Raw genomic sequence first — 24,336 nt, 5'->3', positions numbered from 1 at the left:
TATTGCACCATAATGTTATTATATGCATATAAATTATAAATACTTTTTTCAAGAATATACAGACAGAAAAAACTTTGAAAATAAAATAAAAATAATGATAAATAAAAAAAAATATTTAGAATAAACAAAACACAATCTTAAATTTAAACATTTCTTTTTATTTCACCAAAATGTAATAATATGCATCTAAATCATTAACACTTTTTTTCAGGAATATACAGACAGAAATAACTTGAAAATAAAATACAAATTATGATTGATTAAAAACAACTAAAATAATATTGCCAAGAAATCCCATTTCACTTTAAACAGTATATACACTTCCTGCTAGTGAGTTTTCACAATTCTAGACAATTTCTATACTTTATATTCAGCCGCACGTACAACCTACTCACTAATCTCAAGAGTCCCAATGTACTTTTATTGAAACACAATTAACAGGAATCTGTCACTTACTGTAGCAATCAAAGCATGTTTTCACAGTTTATGGGAGGGCCCCAATTGGCACTAGTCTGTGTATCTTTTATGGCCCCTAATAAACAGTTAGAGGGTCTTTGTCTGGCCCTAATGTGGCCCAAATAGGTCCAATGTTTATCTAAGTGGCCCAGTGTTACTGTTAGTTTAACAAACTGTGTTTCATAAATGATGACACAAAACTGTGTCAATGATTTAAAACACTAAATTAGGGCATGAGTCTTAATGCAACATAAATCAACTTAATTATTTGAATGATAACAAAAATATATATTACATGTATAATCCCTCATGTCTCCACCCATTTCCCTTTTCCTGCATAAATACCATTCTGTTATATATCATTTCATATTTATAGAAAAATAATATTTTTGTTAATAAAATGTAAATCATAAGACCATTATATTGAATTTCATTTATGTAAAAATAAGAAAGTATTATTAGGATTCCAAACTTTCCACATGATGTAGTTGGTTAAAATGTAACAAATAGTTTCTAATTATTAATAATTAATGGATATGTTTTTATAGAGACTTATAATTATATAAGTTATATAATTGTGTAGGTTAAAGTTTATAAATGAGTATTTACAAAAATAAATTGGTCAAGAATGGAGCAGCTAATACGCTTAAACCAAGTTGGTGTTTTAAATTATTTATCAGTTACAAGGCCATTTGATAACAACGGAAAATGCCCTAAGGTCCAAAATCGCATGATGTCATGGAGCTCAAATTATATGGATCTACAATGTTTATAATAGGAAGAAAATGACTTACCGGTATCACCACATCTAATATGCTGCCATAATCCACAATTATCACATGAAACAGCAAAATCAGAACTATTAACACGCTTTTTTTACAATTTGAATCAATACACCAAAATATTTGTTTTGGGGGCATTTTGACAGAGTAACAATGTATACCTATAGTATGATATTCTCTAAAAAATTTCTGGTATATATGGGGACAATGAGTAAAAACAATTTGCATTGAGTATTTGTCTTATTAACTTTGTTACCTTTGATGTTTTGATATTCTTTTGTCACGACATAAAGATGCAATATTCTTTAGAATTAATAAAATCAAACTACAACATCTTCTTATGAATTTTAATAATAATGGTGTGAACAAACTCCTTTAATTTCAGGTGTTATTATTACACTTTGATAATTAACAAATTATTTGAAAAGATCAAAGAAAAATGTTTTTCACACCAAAAAATTGTTATTTCCCAATTAACACTGCACATCAATAAGACAGACATGCAATTTGGTATGCATGTGTATATGGACAAGGCCTTTCCTTACGCACACATTTTTTAGCCCTGTGACCTTGACCTAGAACTTAGGGTCCGCGTTTAGGTTTCAAAATCTGCGTTTAGGTTTCGAAAAATGCTCATAACTTCTATGTCCCTTGAGATATAACCTTCATATTTGGTATGCATGTGTATATGGACAAGGCCTTTCCATACGCACACAATTTTTAACCCCTGTGACCTTGACCTTGAACTAAGGGTCTGCGTTTAGGTTTTGAAATCTGCGTTTAGGTTTTGAAAAATGCTCATAACGTCTATGTCCCTTGAGATATAACCTTCATATTTGGTATGCATGTGAGCTTTTGTGACTGGTCTTTGTCCGTCGTCCGTCTGTCCACATTTGTTCGTAAACACTCTAGAGGCACATTTATTGTCCGATCTTCATGAAACTTGGTCAGAAGATTTGTCCTAATGAAATCTTGATCGAGTTTGAAACTGGGTCATGTTGGGTCAAAAACTAGGTCACTAGGTCAACAAAAAAGAAAAAGCTTGTAAACACTGTAGAAGTCACATTTAATGCCCAATCTTCATGTAACTTTGTCTATATGTCTGTGTTAATGATATGTTGGTTGAGTTCAAAAGTGGTTCCGGTCCATTGAAAAACATGGCCGCCAGTGGGCGGGGCAGTTTTCCTTATATGGCTTTAGAGAAACCTTGTGAGCACTCTAGAAGTCACAATTTTTGCCCAATCATCATGAAAGTTAATCAAAACATTGGTTTTATTGATATGTCAGACCTGTTCCAAAATGGTCCAGATCGGTGAAAAAAACATGGTTGCCAGTGGGCGGGGCATTTTTCTCTATATGTATATAGCCAAAACATGTGAACACTCTAGAAGTCACATTCTTTGCCCAATTTTCATGAAATTTGGTCAGAACATTTGTTTCCTTGATACGAGAGTTGAGTTGGAAAATAGTTCCGGTCAGTTGAATAACATGGCTTCCGGGTTTTTTGCCTAATCATCGTGAAACTTAGTCAATACATTGGTTTTATTGATTTCTTGGACAAGTTGGAAAATGGCTCAGAGCGGTGAAACACACTTTTTAGCTCACCTGATTGCTAGGTGAGGTTTTAGGATTGGTCTTTGTCCGCTGTCCGTCTACATTTGGTTTGTAAACACTCTAGCATTCACATTTCTCAAGCATTCTTTATCAAAGTTGCTGAAAGATCTCAGTCAAGTTTGATGATGAGCAAAATCACAAAATTAATGCCATAATCAGGGCTCCAGATAAGGTTTTGTGAAATTCTTAAATTACTACCAGATTTTCAAAAAGAATTCAAAAAGAATTCTGAACTCTGAAATTGTATTCTTAACGTTTTGGAAAATAATTCTTATTTTTTCTAAATGACCTAAAAATAAATAATAATGGTTATTTTCATGCAAAAAAAAATCAAAATAAGCATACTAGCAACTTTTTTTATACGAGTTCAACAGTGTCTTTTCAGTATTATACAATTTTATTTTTCCAATACCTTCATATGCCCAAACTGTGTTTAGATTGCATGCCTTAGATGAATTTTTAAATATTTCATATTTAAAACGGCTCTCCCCTTCAATCTTTTCAACGATTAGCCAGGGGACTTGTCCCTTCCACTCGTTCAATGTTTTTTTGTGTGTTTAAGTTTGGACCCGTCGTGTCGCGTTTTTGTTTAGCTTTTCCGACTGTGTCGGCAACTGAACATACAACATCGTATAGGATCTTTTCTGTAATTTCTTTCTGAACATTTTACTTCGGCTCACTTTGCGTAAATATGTTAAACGCGTGTTTTTGTACGCTTCACAGTTTTTTAGGACGCTCTCTGGGCGCCGCCATTATTTTTTTGACAGATATATACTGTATACGCTGCTTTTATTGGAAAAAATGCGCTTTGTTAAACAAACCCGATAACCATTCTATATAAGCACCGCAAAGATCTTTAATACACGAAAAGAACTCAATAAAAATCGATACGAACAAATGTAAAAATAATATTCGTAACTTGATTTTGTAATTCTTAATGGTACGACAAGATTTTAAAATAAATACGTAACGGACTTGAAAATAATTCGTAATTACGAAAATACGACCCTTATCTGGAGCTCTGATAATTATTGCCCTTAGATTGTCCAAATTTTCATTATATTATACAAAATCCTTGTACGCAAAGTTTGATGTTTGGGGGGTCAACTCAAAATATAGGTCACCATTTCAAATCTTACAAAAACAAAAACACTCCCTACGCCAGAGTTTTGGTTCAATTATGATGAAACTTGACCAGGATGTTTGTCTGGTCAATATCTAGGTCATGTTTGACATTAGGTAAAGATTGAATGAACCGACTCCTCTCAGGTGAGCGAACTAGGGCCATCTTGGCCCTTTTGTTATTATTTTATAGTTCATTTTCGTTCATATAAGATGTAATATCAAGCAAACAAAGCATATATATACATGTATTTCTTATTATAAGCTTTAGTAGCCTTCCATTCTAGTACCCGAAAAAAAAACAGGGAGAGGAGTGAATTTTTTTCAGTTTTCCCTTGTTATGTAACTGGCCAATAATTGCTGTATTTTGTTATCTTGAAATGGCACTTAAGCAAACTGTGAAAAATATTTGTACAGCAATTTTGTCAACGACCTTAGCAAGGTCATATTTCTACACAGGTTTTGATTTGCCCAAAATTGTGTTTGCAAAATAAAGGAAAAAGGTTTCTTGTTTGTTGTGTTTTTTTCTTCAGAAAAAATGCCCTGAACATTCAAAACCAATATCTTCTGACATCTCAAGATCCTTCACTGAAACATGAATTTGCAGGGTCAAACTACTTAGTTACAAGGTCAAGCCTTATAAATATTCATGCAGAAAGAAATTAAACTTCAGCCCAAACCTGATGGCTCGAACTCGCGGGGACCGACAACAAAAGTTTGATCAATTCGGAATTCGAGCCAACTGATTTCTAATATGCTTTTGTTTACTAACATGAGTCTACAATAGATTAGCATCTTCAGTTGAATAGTATTCATACTGCCTAAACTCCATATGCCTTTAAGTTTTCGAATTATCAAGAAATAAATATATACTTAATATTTTAATTAATCAATATTTTAAACAGTTACTCATACACTGAAAAAAATATCATACAATAAATTAAATCAGCAAGTTTTAACATAGCACATTTACGGGAACATGTAAGAAACAGCATTAAGAAACAAAAGATGCAAAAGCACTTTAACCACATCACTGAAATATTAAACAGCACAACATCTACTTATTTATAGGCTTTTTGTTTTTAAAGAATGACACGATATCAGTCTGTGTTGTATTAATGAGTTGTCGTCGAAGTACGAAGTTTTGAATTGCATCAAGTTGACATTGTTCATTTTGTGAGTCCTCGCAGCCCACCAGATATTTCCAGATAACGTTTATCGCTTCTATGGCTTTCTTTGCGGACGTCTTCGGTAGTGGATTATGTGCAGTGTCATCTTTTACTGAAATCAATTAACACTTGAGTAAACCATTGTGACATCAATTATGACGTGCCTTTAATCACGCCCTCCTTATCAATTAACAGCTTTATTGGACCCAAAGAGAGTTTGAACCAAACTAACAAAACAACGTGTGAAAATTGTGATTGGGACTGTAAAAACAGTTTGAGCCATCCGATTATTCGACCCTTACAAATTATAGCAATCCTACAGAAATTTGTATGAATATATAACAATAAAAATCCGTGCATCAAGGAGAATTCGAGCCAACCGAAAATTCGTGCCAATCAAGTTCGAGCCATCGGGTATTGACTGTTTATTAGTTGATAGAGCACTGGACCACAAACCTGAGGCATGCAGATTAAATTCTCTTCCCGGCCACATAATGAATGTTTTGATTGTTCATAAAATCCTTTCTACGGCCATTCTCCCCCTACCTATGATTGAAGTATGGCCGTTGTCAGTTACTGGCAAAAGTGTGTGCACTGTGTTCTGGTCAACCTGCTTACCCAGAAAAAGCTTTAGTTGGTAATCTCACAGATGTGACATGAATGAAGTATATCAAACTAGAGCAAATATAAAGCAAATTAACAAAAAACTACCACTATTTTTCATGTACACTGTATTTCTGCAAAGCAACTGTAGAAGATGATTATTTAAGATTATGAATATTTTTTTTTACGACAGTATAAATCTTACTGGATGCACAAAACTGATGACCTGTTACGCAATAATTTAGAAAAAAGATCTTTTTGAGAGATTGTTAGCCGGATTTTTTTCGAAAAAATCTCGGCTTATAGATTGATGTTGTCGGGCGGGCGGGGGGGGCGGGCGGGCGGGCGGGGTGGCGGCGTGCCCGAAAATGTTAAAGTTCTTATTTCATGGTATAACTTTGGTATGCTTGGACCTAGAGTCTTCAAACTTGACATGAAGGTTGGCCAGGATTAACAGATGACCACTGGTCATTTCAAGGTCATTCATTTGAAGGTCAAGGTCACTGTGACCTTCAATATAAAAAATGTTAAAGTTCTTATAACTTTGGTATGCTTGGACCTAGAGTCTTGAAACTTGACATGAAGGTTGGCCATAACTAGTTAGTAACCACTGGTCATTTCAAGGTCATTCATTTGAAGGTCAAGGTCACTGTGACCTTGAATGTAAAAATGTTAAAGTTCTTATTTCATGGTATAACTTTGGTATGCTTGGACCTAGAGTCTTCAAACTTGACATGAAGGTTGGCCAGGATTAACAGATGACCACTGGTCATTTCAAGGTCATTCATTTGAAGGTGAAGGTCACTGTGACCTTCAATATAAAAATGTTAAAGTTGTTATAACTTTGGTATGCTTGGACCTAGAGTCTTGAAACTTGACATGAAGGTTGGCCAGAACTAGTAAGTAACCACTGGACATTTCAAGGTCATTCATTTGAAGGTCAAGGTCACTGTGACCTTGAATGTAAAAATGTTAAAGTTGTTATAACTTTGGTATGCTTGGACCTAGAGTCTTGAAACTTGACATGAAGGTTGGCCAGAACTAGTAAGTAACCACTGGACATTTCAAGGTCATTCATTTGAAGGTCAAGGTCACTGTGACCTTGAATGTAAAAATGTTAAAGTTCTTATTTCATGTTATAACTTTGGTATGCTTGTACCTAGAGTCTTCAAACTTGAAATAAAGATTGGCCAGTACTAGAAGATGACCACTGGTCATTTCAATGTCATTCATTTGAAGGTCAAGGTCACTGTGACCTTAAATGTTAAAATGTTAAAATTGTTATAACTTTGGTATGCTTGGACATAGAGTCTTCAAACTTGACATGAAGGTTTGCAAGCACACTTAGATGACCACTGGTCATTTCAAGGTCATTCATTCTAAGGTCAAGGTCACTGTGACCTTGAATGTAAAAATGTTAAAGTTCTTATAACTTTGGTAGGTAAAAATGTTAAAGTTCTTATTCCATGTTATAACTTTGGTATGCACAACACAAGGTTTGCTCATGCCTTGAAAAGTACTTACATTTCATTTTGACCTTTGAACAATATTTCAGTAATTTAAGTATTGCATTGACAAAAACACGAAAGGTACTTTCCTGTCATTTAAATAAAAAATCCGGCTTCAATGCGGTCATCTCCGACCGCGGAACTCTTGTGTTTTACATGGGAGGCTGGTCTTTGATCTGGCATTTTTCATAGTCCCAAACTAAATCTTTAATGCCTCTTTATTTGCAGATTGCTTTAGCCTTGCATTATCTGGATTTAATTAGTTTGTATCAGAACTCAAAGTAATTGTTAATTTACTAATATACCATTTTTTTTATTTTTTTTAGTGTTAAAAAATATGAGCCAGTTTGGGAAAACCAGGCTTAATGCATATGCATAAAGTGTTGGCGCAGGTAAGCTTGTGAAGTTCACTCAATATAATCTGGGACAACACGTAATTCACATGCATGCATAACGGCTAGTTTTCAGAAAGACCGGCTCATCTATTAATGTTTAAATATTTAAATAAGTTTTTGTTTGAAAGTATTTTCATCTAAATTTTATTAATTTATAAATGATGTTTTAATAAAAAGTTAAATATTCTGTTGCTAAAGCCATATTTGATTGTTTCTGTTGTAATTTTCAGGGACAAAAGAGTGTTTTGTTGGTGATACATATCTGTTGGTTGCCAGGGGATACACCAACAAAGGTTTTGTGAAGGTCAATAAGTCAGGCTCAGTGGTTTGCAGACGTTGTGGCCAACAGTTAGGGGTAGTCATGGAAACAGATGTTGGTGAGGACTTTCCTGCTTAGAAGTAAAATGAAAATGGCTAAATGCAGCAATGCAGAAAGTTACTCGCAGTTTTTTCCAGTTTTATGCTGTTTGGTGTTCCTCAGTATGGTATGGTTGGAAATGAAGGCCTTAAATTTTGAATCTATTAAGAAAGGTCTTAAATTAAGTTGGATTTTCTAATAGACTGTACACACGTTGTCATGCTTATCTTAGTGGTAAAGGGTTTAATACCCCCAGTACGAAGTAGAGGGGAATGTAATGGAATCACAATGGATGTATGCATGTCAGTCGGCCATAGATTTCTCTTGCAACTTTCAATGTGCAGCATTCTAACTTAGATGCATCTTTGTTTAAGATGTGAAGTTAAGCAAGTGATCGTTTTTATCATTCTATTATAAAAGCCCTCTTTTCAACTTAGAATTTCCCTAACATAATTATTATAAAAGTATAAACTTTATTTATATATCTGAAAGCTCATGATCGGCACTTGTTATATTAGGGATGTTATTATGCCCCCCTTCGAAGAAGAGGGGGTATTTTGTTTTGCTGGATGTCGGTCTGTAGGTCTGTTGGTGGACCAGTTCGTTTCCGATCATTAACTCATCAATGTATTGACGAATTGGCTTGAAACTTCACATGTGCATTGGCCTTGGACTGTAGATGACCCCTATTGAAACTGTGGTCACTAGGTCAAGGTCACTGTCACAATAAGGGTGAAAATCATTTCCAATCAATAACTCGTCAACGAATTTACCAATTGGCTTGATACTTCACATGTGCATTGGCCTTGGACAATTATATCCGATCATTAACTCAACAACAAATTGACTGATTGCCTTGGTACTTCACAAGTGCATTGGCCTTGGACAGTAGATGTCCCCAATTGAAATTGGGGTCACTAGGTCAAAGGTTATGGTCACTGTCTCAATAAGCATGAAAATCGTTTCTGATCAATAATTCGTCAGCGGATTGACCGATTGGCTTGATACTTTGCATGTGCATTGCCCTTGGACAGTAGATGACCGCCATTGAAATTGGGGTCAATAGCTCTAAGGTCAAGGTCACTATCACAATAAGTGTCTACCGTAATTACTGTATGTTTTCGTCCATAATGAATGTCTCTAAGTTTTCGGACAGTATATTTTACAGCCCTATTTTACCAAATTTTGGTTCTGTTTTCGATATCTAATGACACTTCAATAATGGGGTTTTACAACCAGATAAACATCATAAAACATGGCAGGTGCATGCCTGAGGGCAATAGACCATTACATTTGCGTTATTGGGTAAATAACCTTGTAAACCGTTATTAAACAATGGTTTCGCCCGATAGCATAAGCGTTATGACTATTATCAGTGGTAGTGCCAATTAACAGTTCAATTATCTTCCGCAATGGTACATGTACTACCCCTTCTCAGTAAATTAACTGTGACAAATACAACCGGTAAAGGCTTCAAAGTGTGATGCACCCTATTGCAAGTTTTACAAACAATGGAAGGTGTTAGAAAACAACTATTGGAAATAAACAAACAAAGAATTCATAGTTTGCTTTTTTATTGCGTTAATTACAGGTTCATACTAGCGAATATCGGCATTTAAAATTATTTAAAATGCAGTGCAAACATAAATAACTGTAATTTATACTACACGGCATTATTTTACAAGCGCGTGCTATTACCGGTAGTCTTTGATACAAGTGACGCTATTTTTGGACACCTATATTTTGTGAATATTTTTGGTATTTAAGTTTTCGGACACGAAAAAAAATCTTTATTTTTAAGTGTATGAAAACATAGAGTAATTACGGTAATCGTTTCAGATCAATAACTCGTCAACGAATTGACCAATTGGCTTGATACTTCACATGTGCATTGGCCTTGGACTGTAGATGACCCCTACAGAAATTGGGGTCATTAGGTCAAAGGTCAAGGTCACTGTCTGAATAAGTGTCAAAATCATTTCTGATCAATAACTCGTCAACCAATTGACTGATTGGCTTGATGCTTCCCATGCCCATTGGCATTGGAAAATAGATGACCCCTTTTAAATTGGGGTCACTAGGTCAAAGGTCAAGGTCACTGTCACAACAAGTGTGAAAATGGTTTCCAATCAATAACTTGTCAACAAATTGACTGAGTCACATGTGCATTGGCCTTGGACAGTAGATGACCCCTATCGAAATTTGGGTCACTAGTTCAAAGCCCTGTTTGGGGAGGGGGGGAGGGTATGTCTCCGACCACGGAATTCTTGTATTATTTTTTGGCCCTCTATTATGTTTAATTTAATTTTGACATTTGGGAGAGGGGTTTATATAGTTTTTTTTTATAGACTCATGTTGCTAACTTATGCTAAACAGTTGTTTTTTTCCATAAAACCACAGAGTCCAAAGGTTTAACATTTTACATATAGAATTGTTATGTGGTCACATACATAAATAGTCCAAACCTGGTGTCAAAACTGGCCAAACCCATGGCGTCCTATACTTTATATAGAATTATATAGCAATATAACCTAACAATCACTTCTTCTGAAACTAGAAGGATCAAAGTTTTAATTTATTGTATGTATTATTGTAATCTACAAACATAAGTTTTAATATATTGTAGGTATTATTGTAATCTACAAACATTGTTCAAGTCATGGCATATCGCTATGGTGACAAACTCTAGTTTCAAATGTTAATTGTTATTTGTCAGCATTTATTTAAAGTTATAATTGGAAAGGATTTAAAAAAAAGAAACAGTAAGAGTCAAGGAATAAAAAAAGGAAAAAAATATTTTTGGCATAATTTTTTTTTAACATAAAGTTTGTAGTGTAATAGTGGCAGTTATACAGAGCTTGTATTTTTTGAATAAATAAAAATGATTATAGGTGTGGACTACCTTGTGGTTGGAGAATCTTGTGTTCAGTCAATTCTTATTACCGGTACATGGCAGCATTGATTAATTTAGTGTTTCTCAAAAGTCAGAATACACCACATCTATACAAGGTAACGTCTCAATCAAAATAAGATAACTGGGCTTAATAATTGTGCGTAAAGTGTTGTCCCAGATTAGCTTGTGCAGTTTGCAGAGGCTAATCAGGGAAAAACTTTTCTCTTTAATAATGGAATTTCTAGTTTTAAGGATTTATCTTTTAAACTCTTGGCGGAAAGTGTCGTCCCTGATTAGTGTGTGCGGACTTCAAATTCACCTGCATCACAGAACATTGAGTCACCCTTGTTACTTTGCTTGTTTCAGGTGCCAACGAGGACGATGCAGTCCTCAGACTGTTTCTGCACTCCATTGTCATCAAAGATATATCCTATGAAGTGTCTACACAGATCCCTTTAAGGTTTGGGTGTTTTGTTATATACACTGTTCTTAGACAACGATAGTTATGGTCTTTAGTACCAAACCTCAAAGCTAGGATAGTCTTAAGGAAACAAAGATTTTGCAATAACTGTGCAGAAGTTTCAAGCCAAACAAGAAGGAGTGGTGCAAATGATTGCCCAGTTCAAAGGTTAATGGACATGTAATTAACCGTTCAAGGTCTAAAGTTCAATTAGAACATTTGGGAGTTTGCCTTAACCTGAAAGAAAAACTTATTGATGTGCCTATCTTTGTGACTTATCTTTGTGACAATAGCACTAATTGCAAAATTGCATAACCAACTATAATTTATGCCCTAGCCTGATGATTTCATTTTGCATATACATATTTATTGTTTCATGTTGTATTCAAAATGCTTGTCCCATTTTCATTATAGATCAGTTCAAAACACAACTCTTTGCCATTCTGATGCATGTATTTGCTTGTATTCGCATGTCTTTGCCTATGCATCAGAACTCCAAATCATTTTTGATTTGTTGCTGGTTGGTTAAATGTGTGGTGACAGTCAGGGACTCAAACCTGCTGCTTCTCATATCAGGGCCTGTTCTTTACCATGACAGCTGACTAGACCACTTACATAGCTAATCACCACTCCCACGTTTGTCAAGTACCACGACATTCTTCTATTCTATGATAGAATGCATCCTAAATTGTTGTAAACCTGATCCAAAGAAATCCAAGTTCTGAAGAAACATGTACCAAAGCTCCATGTTATGGGAAATTGTTTGTGCTTTATTTATGGTTGATGGATTTAAACGCCTATAAACCACTCAGTACCAAGGTTGTTAGTATAAATACCAGTGTTATGAATTAACATTTGGTGTTTTAGACCAGCCATCATAAAATTAGCACAATCTTGACATATTGTTTGGTAAACAATTAAAAAATGCATAATATTTATGAATGTAGCATAATAAGTTATTTTTAGCTCATCTATTTTTTGAAAAAAAAAATGAGCTATTGTCATCACCTATGCGTCGGCGTCGGCGTCCGGTTAAGTTTTGCGTTTAGGTCCACTTTTCTCAGAAAGTATCAATGCTATTGCATTCAAACTTGGTACACTTACTAACTTTCATAAGGGGACTGGGCAGGCAAAGTTAGATAACTCTGGCATGCATTTTGACTGAATTATGTGCCCTTTTTATACTTAGAAAATTGAAATTTTGGTTAAGTTTTGCGTTTAGGTCCACTTTTCTCATAAAGTATCAATGCTATTGCATTCAAACTTGGTACACTTACTTACTATCATGAGGGGACTTGGCAGGCAAAGTTAGATAACTCTGGCGTGCATTTTGACACAGAATTATGTGCCCTTTTTATACTTAGAAAATTGAAAATTTTGGTTAAGTTTTGTGTTTAGGTCCATTTTATTCCTTAAGTATCAAAGCTATTGCTTTCATACTTGCAACACTTACTAACTATCATAAGGGGACTGTGCAGGCAAAGTAATGTAACTCTGACTGGCATTTTGACAGAATTATGTGCCCTTTTTATACTTAGAAAATTGAAAATTTGGTTATGTTTTGTGTTTAGGTCCACTTTATTCCTACAGTATCAAAGCTATTGCTTTCATACTTGCAACACTTATTAACTATCGTAAGGGGACTGTGCAGGCAAAGTTATGTAACTCTGACTGGCATTTGGACATAATTATGGGCCCTTTATACTTAGAAAATTGAAAGTTTGGTTAAGTTTTGTGTTTTGGTCCACTTTACCACTAAAGTATCATAGATATTGCTTTCATACTTGGAACACTCGCAAACTATCATAAGGGTACAGTAAAAGGACAAGTTGCATAACTCTGGATGTCATTTTTACGGAATTATGGCCCTTTTTTGACTTAGTAACTTTGAATATAATGGTTAAATTTTGTGTTTCGATCCACTTTACTTCTTAAGTATCAAGGCTATTGCTTTCAAACTTCAAATACTTTCATGCTATCATGAGGTTACTGTACCTGGCAAGTTGAATTTTACCTTGACCTTTGAATGACCTTGACTCTCAAGGTCAAATTATTAAATTTTGCTAAAATTGCCATAACTTCTTTATTTATGATTAGATTTGATTAATACTTTGACAAAACTACTCTTACCTGACATACCACAATAGACTCCACCCAAACCATCGCCCGTGCCGCCCCCCCCTCCCCCCCCCCAAATCCCCATCCCCCCTATTTTTTTTGATTTCATCTCACAAATGACCACCACACCCTCACACTATACCCCCCCCCCCCCCACCCCATCCCCTCCCCAATTTTTTTTTTAAACGGTTAAAAAACAAAACTATTTATTTTGATTATTTTATGTTTGAAATACCGTCCAACCATCGCACCCAAGAATCCCCCCCCACCCCCCCTCCCCCCACCCGAATTCCCCCCCCCCCCTATTTTTTTTTTTTTTTTTTTTTTTTAGATTATCTCACAAATGACCACCACACCCTCACACTATACCCCCCCCCCCCACCCCAGCCCCTCCCCCAATTTTTTTTTAAACGGTTAAAAAACAAAACTATTTATTTTGATTATTTTATGTTTTAAATACCGTCCAACCATCGCACCCAAGAATCCTCCCCCACCCCCCCCTCCCCCCACCCGAATCCCCCACCACCCCCCTAATTTTTTTTTTTTTTTTTTAAAGATCATCTCACAAATTACCACCACACCCTCACACTATACCCCAACACCTCACCCCCCCCCATTTTTTTTTGAAACGGTTAAAAAACACAAATATTTATTTTTATTATTTTATGTTTGAAATACCGTCCAACCATCGCACCCAAGAATCCCTCCCCCCACCCCCCACCCCCCACCCCCGATTTTTTTTTTCCCTTTTTTTCGCATTTTTGGAAGATAATGTAATAAATGTCCACACCCCCACACAATGCACCCCTCTTCACTCCACCCCTCCCTCCTTTGTGATTGAAAATGAGAGTCCCTTCACCTTTAAAAAGAAAATAGATGAGCGGTCTGCACCTGCAAGGCGGTGCTCTTGTTATTTTTCCAATGACAACATATTACTCTGTACCACTCAGTATTGCAAGCAAATTTTAAGACGTCCCTGTTACCAGTGTTGTCATTTATTGATCACATTCATTTTGTTGAAAATCATCAGTAAAATTGGAAGACAAAATTATTTTATAATACAATCTGTTTTGGAATGTTTATTATGTTGCTTAACAAAATTAATTGTTTCATTTGTCAAGGTGACAAACTTAAGCTGCATTGATGGTCAGCTGTGTATCAGTGTGATAAGCTGACTTGGTAGAGCGTTTGCCATGGTATTGAGAGGTCACTGGATCACATCCTGGGTTGGCTGACTTGGTAGAGCGTTTGCCATGGTATTGAGAGGTCACTGGATCACATCCTGGGTTGGCTGACTTGGTAGAGCGTTTGCCATGGTATTGAGAGGTCACTGGATCACATCCTGGGTTGGCTGACTTGGTAGAGCGTTTGCCATGGTATTGAGAGGTCACTGGATCACATCCTGGGTTGGCTGACTTGGTAGAGCGTTTGCCATGGTATTGAGATGTCAATGGATCACATCCTGGGTTGGCTGACTTGGTAGAGCATTCACCATGGTATTGAGAGGTCACTGGATCACGTCCTGGGTTGGCTGACTTGGTAGAGCATTCACCATGGTATTGAGAGGTCACTGGATCACGTCCTGGGTTGGCTGACTTGGTAGAGCATTCACCATGGTATTGAGAGGTCACTGGATCACGTCCTGGGTTGGCTGACTTGGTAGAGCATTCACCATGGTATTGAGAGGTCACTGGATCATGTCCTGGGTAGGCTGACTTCGTAGAGCATTTGCCTTGGTATTGAGAGGTTCGTGGCCTGGATTGGCTGCCTTCTTTTCCCCACCATCGATTGTGTAATGACAAATCTGTGACTTTATGTTATTATGGAATGTATTTTTTCAGTGAAGATCTAGATGGGTTTTTCAGTCGTCTGCTTCACGAGCAGAGTGCCACCTACAGCAGCTACCGCTTCATCATCGAAGCCAACCCAGGCACGCCAGACCAGTCTGTGTCCACATGCCTGGTGGGTACATGTAACAACTTGTCACATAATAGTACCCCAACTTTACCCTTCCACACACATGCCTCCCAGCCACGGAAATACCTGTCCTTCCGCACCCAATAACCCACCCAAAACACAACCCCAGAATCCAGAATGAAAAAAATACATATCCGCCCTCCGCCACCCTTTAACCAACAATCCCCAACTATGTGGGTCTCTATACTATAAGCAGCTACCGATTTATAATCATTATTATTTAAAAGAAACTGTTACTTTTATGCCCCCGAAGGAGGGCATATAGTGATCGGACTGTCCGTCCGTCTGTTTGTCTTTCCGTCACACTTTGCGTTTAGGTTTCGAAAAATGCTCATAACTTCTATGTTGCTTCAGATAGCACTTGATATTTGACATGCATGTGTATCTCATTGAGCTGCACATTTTGAGTGGTGAAAGGTCAAGGTCATGCATCAAGGTCAAAGAAACAAATCCAAGGGAAGTAATAAGCTTAAAAGGGAGATAAATATCTGTACCTGCCAAATGATTTTTTTTTAAATAAATCAAAGCAGTGCTGTAGGGGGCATTGTGTTATTGACAAATACATCTCTTGTTTCATCAGCATTCAATTTGAAGCAAGCATTATATTCACATGCACATAAAGCAATTGTGAAAAACGTTTATATTAATTTTGAACATATATTATAGGTGTGGCTGTTAGATGCAAATGTTGCCATGTTTACATCTGAGAAAAATCCACAACAGAACTTTGAATTTAGTGTTCAACAGATGTCTGCCATAAAAATACTCTTCAAATGCCAGTTATGCAGTAGTCATTCCAAAAGGTATAAAAAAATACACATTTCAAATACAATAATATGTACTATGTAAGCATCTGTGATAATAATTTTTTGTCCGAAATGAAGGGCATTTATGTTCATTGAAAAAGATGTGTTTTTTCATACAAACTCTGTAACATTATCTTTTTATCTTATCTGAGCACAAGGAGCTCATGGTGAGCTTTCGTGATGGCCTTTTGTCATGCTTTGTCAACTTTTATCTTGTAAATTTTAAAGAGTATTTCCCAATCTTCATGAAACTTAAAAACATTTGTTCCAATTATATTTGTACGAGTTGGAAACTGGGCCTTGTGGGTTCAAGAACAATGTTATTAGGGCAAATTAAATAAAAAGATTGTAAAAACCCAAGAAGTCACAGTTTTTTCCAATCACCTTAAAATTTCTCAGAACATCTGTTCTCATGATATCTCAGCAGAGATAGAAATGATTCAAGTCAGTCGAAAAGCTTGTCCATCAGGCGGCTTTACAGTTTTTCTTAAATGGCTGTAGTGAAACCTTGTTTAAACTCTTGAAGTCATATTTTTGGCCCAATCCTCATGAAATTGACTCACCACATTTGCTGTAATGATATCTCGGCAGAGTTCAAGATTGCTTAAGTCATTTGAAAAACATGGAGCTGAAGGGTGTTGGTCATTTTTAGCTCAGCTGTTTTCGGAAAAAACCCGAGGTATTGTCATAGCCAGCTCGTCGTTTCCGCCGTCTGTGTCAAGGTTTGTTAAGGTTTTTAACATTGGCTCTAAAATCAAAGTCCTTTCACTTACAACTTTGAAACTTTATATGTAGATGCACCTTGATGCCACACCCATTTTAGGGTCACTAGGTCAAAGGTCAAGGTCACTGTGACCTCTAAAAAAATAAAAATCTGACAAGCTTTTGCAGCCGAGCGTGGCACCCGTTATGCGGTGCTCTTTTTTTTATTATATATCAATAGTAAAACCTTATTAACACTCAAGAAGTCACATTTATAGTTGAATCTTCATGAAACGTGCTCAGAAGAATTGTTCGTATGATATCTCAGCTGTCTTTGAAAATGGTTTCAGTTTCTTGAAAAACATGGCCTTCATGGTGCATAATTGTTTTCAGATATGGCTATATTAAAACCCTGTTAACACTCTTGAAGTTAGATGTTAGTCCAGTTTCTTGACTTGCTCAGAATATGTGCTCTAATGATATGTCAGCAAAAATAGTTATAGGCCATTGAAAATCATCGCAGCCAATGGACGGAATAGGTTTCCTTATTAGATTTAAGTTACATCTTGTTAGCCTTCTAGAAGTCTAATTTTGATGTTGCATTATAGAAGTCTAGCTGAAACATGCACACAACATTAACTGTTATCTAATGATATATATGCACAGTTTGAAATTGAATTCACACAATTTCAAAAAGTAACATGGCTGCCAGGGGTTGGGTCAGTGTTCAATATATGGCTATAGGAGCAACATAATTAACACTTTAGAAATTACATTAGTTTTAATGAAAGCCCAGTCGAGTTTGAAAATGGCTCTGAAAACATCTTAAAAGCAGCTCAGAACAGGGCAGGTCTCAGGTGAGCGACCAGGGGTCTTTATATTGTATAATTGCCTTTGTAAGGAAGTGCTGAAAACTCATCACTAGAGCTATAGTGTCACTTAATTGTATTGAAATGATCCACTATTTCAATCCTTTCTGTTATTGATTCATAGATAAACTTAATAAACGTTGTTTGAATTGAACGAAATTGCAACTGTTTGTTTTGTAAGATAAGTAGCTCCATTGGCCGAAAAAGTCTTAACACAATTTAATTAACAATTTGGTGAACATCATTAATAAAAGTTGAATTTTGTAGTAAAACAAGTTATGTAAAAAGAAACACAGGCTATGTATTATCCGCAGATTATCTTGCAATTAATTACACACATAAAAGACAAAAAAATATTTGAAACATAGAATACTAGGTCATACTTATGGTTGATGTTTTCTGCTTATCTGTTATCAGTATTTATTGTCCCCTACCGGTTTTACCGGAGGGGACTTACGGTTTGCGCTCTGTGTGTCAATCAGTCTGTCAATCTGTCACACTTTTCTGAATCCTGCGATAACTTTAAAAGTTCTTCATATTTTTTCATGAAACTTCAAACATGGATAGATGGCAATATGGAGATTATGCACGTCATTTTATTTTATTCCTACATCGAAAATTCTGGTTGCTATGGCAACAAATATAAAAGAAAAAAAAAGAAAAAAATACTGACAATGGTGGAGTTTCACCGGTAGGGGACCATATTGCTTGGCAATCTCTTGTATTTTAAGTAAGTTGCAACAAATTACGAAAAGTCTAAAAAGGGGTGGGTTTCCTCGCCCAACAAGTAAACCAGTATGAATTTGCTTAAATTTGTCTGTTACTCAACACAAACCTAGCATTCTCTATGACTTCAAACTGTATCCCATCTACAGGCCTGTGGACTATGTGACCAAGTCTGTGATATCACTTTGGCGTAAGGACAACACGGTACACGGCGTGACCTTGCCCCACCCGGTCTTGCTGCAGTTGCTACGGTTACTGGTGCGCAACTGTAAATTGCTGCCATGCACACAGAGATACCTCAACGGCTTTCATGTTTGTACAACTATTGGAGCCTTGCTCTGTGAAAACTGGGTTTAACGCTTGTGCGTTAAGTGTCCTTCAGTCAGCACAGGCTACTCAGGGACAAAACTCTCTGCTTTAATAATATTTATCTTTTAACGAGAGTCTCTTCTTAGCAGAAATCCAGTTAAGGCCGACAGTGTCATCCCTGATAAGCCTGTGCAGATTGTACGGGCTAATCTTTGACGACATTTTACTCACATGCATAAGACCCTCTTTTCACATAGCTAGGCTTATTTCATAAAAAGAAAAGGGATACTTCTATGGATTTCATGTATGTACAACTCAATTATATTATTAATAACAGAGGTACTTCAATTGCTTTCATGTATGTACACTTCGATCATAATAAAAAAGTGGTACCTCTATGGCTTTCATGTCTGTACACTTCGATCATTATAATATTGTTATAATACAATAATATCATGTTATAAAAACTGTTGTACAGCATTTGCTTTATATTTTGCAGGTAAGCTTTCTGAGGAACCAAGACACATCCTGACATTGAAACTCAATCAGCATTGTACCGTTCTATTGACTATGGTCGACTTGGAGGATATCTACTGACAATGTTTGTTCTGGCTGATATCTAGTGACAATAGTCAACGTACATGTAGCTTATATCTAGTGACAATAGTTGACTTGGCTGATATCAAGTGACAATCGTTAACTTTGATGATATCTAGTGAAATTGGCCGATATCAAGTGAAAATCGTTGACTTGGCTGAAATCTAGTGACAATAGTTGACGTACATGTTATTGTAGCTTAAATCTAGTGACGATCGTTGACTTGGCTGATATCAACTGACAATCGTTGACTTGGATGATATCTAGTAAAAATGCTTGACTTGGCTGACATCAAGTAAAAATGGTTGACTTGGCTTAAATCTAGTGACAATGTTTAACTTGGCTGATATCTAGAGACTATGGTATTTGACATGGTAGAGAAATGTCAAGAAGCAAAGTCTATACATTTTTATATTTTCTACATGGCTTATTGTTGGTTGATGACTGTGAAAGTAGAATAAATGAAACACATATTAATTGGGCTTAGCTGTTAAAAGGTTTGTCTTAATGAAAGAAATGCAAAATGTCCTAAATATGTGGTAATATTTTTGTAGCTCAGCTGTGAATGATGAGCTCAATGATAGCTATGTGATCATTATATGTCCCACATTGTTGTACATTGTCATTTTTAGCTCGGCTGTTTTCGGAGAAACCCCGAGGTATTGTCATAGCCAGCTTCTCGTTTGGCGTCGTGTTAAAACCTTTACATTTTGTTAACCTTTTGAACATTGGCTCTAAAATCAAAGTGCTTCTACCTACAACTTTGAAACTTTGTAGATGCACATTGATGCGTTCTACATGCCACACCCATTTTTGGGTCACTAGGTCAAAGGTCACTGTGAACTAAAAAAACAACAGCATCTGACAATTTTTCATTTATTCAAAACTGCTCTCACAGCCGAGCGTTGGCACCCGTTATGCGGTGCTCTTATTCAGCTGGTGATCACTCTAGAAGCCACATTTTGTGTCAAATCTCAATGGAACATGGTCTGGAGGTTTATCTTGAAAATATCTGGACATAGTTTAAATGTGGGTCAACTATGGTCAAATACTAGGTCGAATTTTATGAAAATAACCTCTGGAGGCCTCATGAATGACTCCATTTTGATGAAACTTTGTCAGAATATTTATCTTGACTTCTTTGAATCTGGGTCATGTGCATACCAAAGCTAGGCCACCTTTTGAGATCTAAGACAAAACATGACATACCACTATAGAGGCCACATTTATGACCAAATCTTGATGCAACTTCGTCAGAATGTTTATTTTTGCAATATCTAGGCCAAGTTCAACTCTGGATCATGCATGTCCGAAATCTAGGTCACTAGGTAATATCTTTGAGAAAAAACAACAAATTATTGCCACTCTTGAGGCCATATTAATGACTAAAGGTCATAACATCTTGTTACATAGGCCACATTTATGACTCAATCTTGATGAAACTAGTTTAACAATATCTAGGTCAAAATTAAATCTGCTTGTCCAAGTACTAGGGCACCTGGCCAAATCTTTGAGAAACATTTTTACCACTCCAGAAGCCACATTTATTACTCAACCTTGATGAAACTTGGTTGCAATATTTTACAATATCAAGTGAAATCTTTAATAGGGGTCATGTTTTTCAAAAAATTGGGTCACCATGTCAAATCTTAACAGGAGCACTGCATAACGAGTGCCACGCTCGGCTGCGAAAGCTTGTCAGATTTTTTTTTTTTAGAGGTCACAGTGACCTTGACCATTAACCTAGTGACCCAAAATGGGTATGGCATGTTAAGGTTTTTGTTTAAGTTTTATATTAGAGGTCACAGTGACCTTGACCTTTAACCTAGTGACCCAAAAATGGGTGTGGCATGTAGGACTCATCAATTTGCAACTACATATGACGTCGGACGAGCTGGCTATGACAATAGCTCGGATTTTCTCCGAAAACAGCCTCGCTAAAAATCAAAAGGGGTCATCTGCGAGTCATGATCAATGTACCTATGAAGTTTCATGATTCTAGGCGTAAGCTTTCTTGTGTTATCATCCGGAAACCATTTTACTGTGTCAAGTCACCGTGACCTTTGACCTAGTGACCTGAAAGTCAATATGGGTCATCTGCGAGTCATGATCAATGTACCTATGAAGTTTCATGATCCTAGGCATAAGCGTTCTTGAGTTATCATCGGGAAACCATTTTACTATTTCGGGTCACCACGACCTTCACCTTTGACCTGGTGACCTGAAAATCAAAAGGGGTCATCTGCGAGTCATGATCAATGTACCTATGAAGTTTCATGATCCTAGGCGTAAGTGTTCTTGAGTTATCATCCGGAAACCATTTTACTATTTCGGGTCATAGTGACCTTGACATAGTGACCTGAAAATCAATAGGGGTCATCTGCGAGTCATGGTCACTGTATCTATTAAGTTTCATGATCCTAGGCGTAAGCGTTCTTGAGTTATAATCCGGTAACCATTTTCTATTTCAGGTCACCGTGGCCTTGACCTAGTGACCTGAAAATCAATAGGGGTCATCTGTGAGTCATGATCAATGTACCTATGAAATTTCATGATCCTAGGCATAAGCGTTCTTGTGTTATCATCCCGAAACCATTTTACTATTTCGGGTCATCTTGACCTTTGACCTAGTGACCTAAAAATCAATAGGGGTCATCTGAGAGTCATGATCAATGTACCTATGAAGTTTCATGATCCTAGGCCTAAGCGTTCTTGAGTTATCATCCGGAAACCATCTGGTGGATAGACCTACGGAACCGACATGAGCAAAACAATATACTGCCTCTCCTTCGAAGGGGGGCATCAAAATTACTTTCTTTTATTTTCATCAGCAAGAAATTTTGTAATTTAAAAAGAAAATTACTATTGAGGTGATCTTGATGAAACTTACTCAAAAATGTTTGTCTTTTTAAGATAAATGCCTTAGTTGAATCCGGATCAAGTGGGTTAAACAACTTTGTCACCAGGTCAAGTCTTCAACAAGTGGTGTACCTGTCACTCAGATGAGCCATTCAGGGCCACCATGACCTTCTTGTTTCAACAGCCAGGGTGTCAATGGCAATAAATGGCACGATTTGAAATGTTTGTTGTCTGTTTTTATGTAGTTATATACATGTACATTGTGTATGGAGGAAATAAACTATAGAGCATTCCATCAGTTTATAGTTGTTGTATATGCAAGAACGTTATTTTTATGCTCCAGAAGGAGGGCAAATACTTCTGGCACCATCTATCCAAGGTTGGATGTCTATCTTCCATTTGTTTCCTTTCTGAATCTTGTAAATGCCTTTTATGATTTTAATATTACTTTTGATCATTCTTCCCCATAATAAGACGATAAGTTGTACATTGTATATAAGCCCCATGCTCCCATTTGAAAGGTCAAAGTCACGTGTCAAGGTCAAATATATAACAATTTTCATTCCACTCTAACGATTACTTGCCTAGGTGGTGTGATTTTAAAATTGGAGATTTTCATATTATTTGCAATAACTCTAAGTTTGGATACTTTTTTGTGTGTCCAAAAATTGAGATACATAAACTATATTTGTAACAAGAATACTGTGACGGAAAATTTATTTCTCATAAGAAGGAGCATATTGCTGTAAATAATTGAATTGTGAGTTGATAATAAGGATTAATACACTAATTTGGATAAGGGATCAGATAAAATTGTTTTGTACTAATTTACATCCTACAGTTGTTCCTGAAACGATTCACAAGAAAAAACGTGAATGCTTTAAGCATAACTTTTTTTTCCATTCTATGATTGCTTCATTAATTATTTGGCGAAGCCATTGTCTTAAAAAAATGCACCTTGCTTTTTCAAGAAAAACAGCAATCCAGTCACTTCTCGCATTTAGCCAACAGGTTTAATAACTGTTATCAGGTTGTAAAACATGTATGATGCTTTCAGATTCACGCAAAATAGTTGAATTTCGTTAAAATCCAAATAAAAAGAAAATATCGTCTTAAGTTAAAGGGTAAACTTTGGGTGTCAGAAAATTTGGAGTCACACAAAAAATTCTTATGAACCAATGGTCAGATCCATGAGCCCAAAAAAAATCAACTCAAAGACCTTGATATTCATGCTTATCTGTGTTCCAAACACATATACACTTAAATACTATACTGTTCCCTTATTGCAATGAAAACAAGGGACAAAATTGTCACAAAACCAGGTTTTCATTGTTGAAAAAAAATCTGATAAAGGGAGAAAACTCAAACTGAACTTTTGAAATGAACAAACAAAATTAAGCCCCTTTGTAAGTTTGTTTAAAAAAAAATATATTTTTAGTCGTGGCGACCTTGACATTGGAGATATTGACGTGATTCTTTCGTGCGACACACCGTCCCATGATGGTGAACAAATGTGCCAAATGATTTTAAAATCTCACAATGAATGACATAGTTATGGCCAGGACAAGCTCATTTATGGCCATTTTTGACCTTTGAACTCAAAGTGTGACCTTGACCTTGGAGATATCGACGTAATTATTTCGCGCGACACACCGTCCAATGATGGTGAACAAATGTGCCGAATGATTTTAAAATCTGACAATGAACGACATAGTTATGGCCCGGACAAGCTTGTTCCGCCAGCCCGCCAGCCCGCATTCGCCAATCTAATAACCAGTTTTTTCCTTCGGAAAACCTGGTTAATAAAGTATTGAATATATGTGTGCGTGTTTGTGCGTGTGTGTGTAAATGCATCTGTGGAAAAATTTGACCAAGTGTCACTATGTCACTTTCAAATAAAACCTTAAATGTAATTCTAGAAACATTTAAAAAAAATCCATCAAAGGCTATATATGATAAACCAAACTCTTCCCTTTTAAATATTACTGGAAAACTAACAATCTTGACATACAC

The 24,336-nt window shown here is 36.2% G+C and overlaps 1 protein-coding gene across 5 annotated transcripts in view; it reads left to right on the top strand.

Moving 5' to 3' along the window:
• The window catches only part of LOC127863235 (E3 ubiquitin-protein ligase E3D-like), a 37,174-nt gene extending 14,558 nt beyond the window's left edge, over window positions 1–22,616 (top strand). For 2 of the 5 annotated variants that reach the window (XM_052402618.1, XM_052402617.1), the window contains exons 5-10: window positions 7,880–8,026; window positions 11,267–11,360; window positions 15,320–15,440; window positions 16,122–16,258; window positions 18,708–18,870; window positions 19,367–22,616. In XM_052402618.1, the coding sequence (XP_052258578.1) occupies window positions 7,880–8,026; window positions 11,267–11,360; window positions 15,320–15,440; window positions 16,122–16,258; window positions 18,708–18,870; window positions 19,367–19,399 (695 nt within the window). In that variant the 3' untranslated portion in view covers window positions 19,400–22,616. The remainder of the gene's footprint in view (window positions 1–7,879; window positions 8,027–11,266; window positions 11,361–15,319; window positions 15,441–16,121; window positions 16,259–18,707; window positions 18,871–19,366) is intronic. The other 3 variants (XR_008041006.1, XR_008041005.1, XM_052402619.1) reach the window with 3 other exon arrangements.
• The last annotated feature ends 1,720 nt before the right edge of the window (window positions 22,617–24,336 follow it).

Source organism: Dreissena polymorpha, unplaced genomic scaffold (assembly GCF_020536995.1).
Source record: "Dreissena polymorpha isolate Duluth1 unplaced genomic scaffold, UMN_Dpol_1.0 chrUn003, whole genome shotgun sequence".
Lineage (NCBI taxonomy): Eukaryota > Metazoa > Mollusca > Bivalvia > Myida > Dreissenidae > Dreissena > Dreissena polymorpha.
The sequence above is the reverse complement of the archived record's forward strand: the minus strand, read 5'-3'. Positions and strand labels throughout refer to the sequence as shown.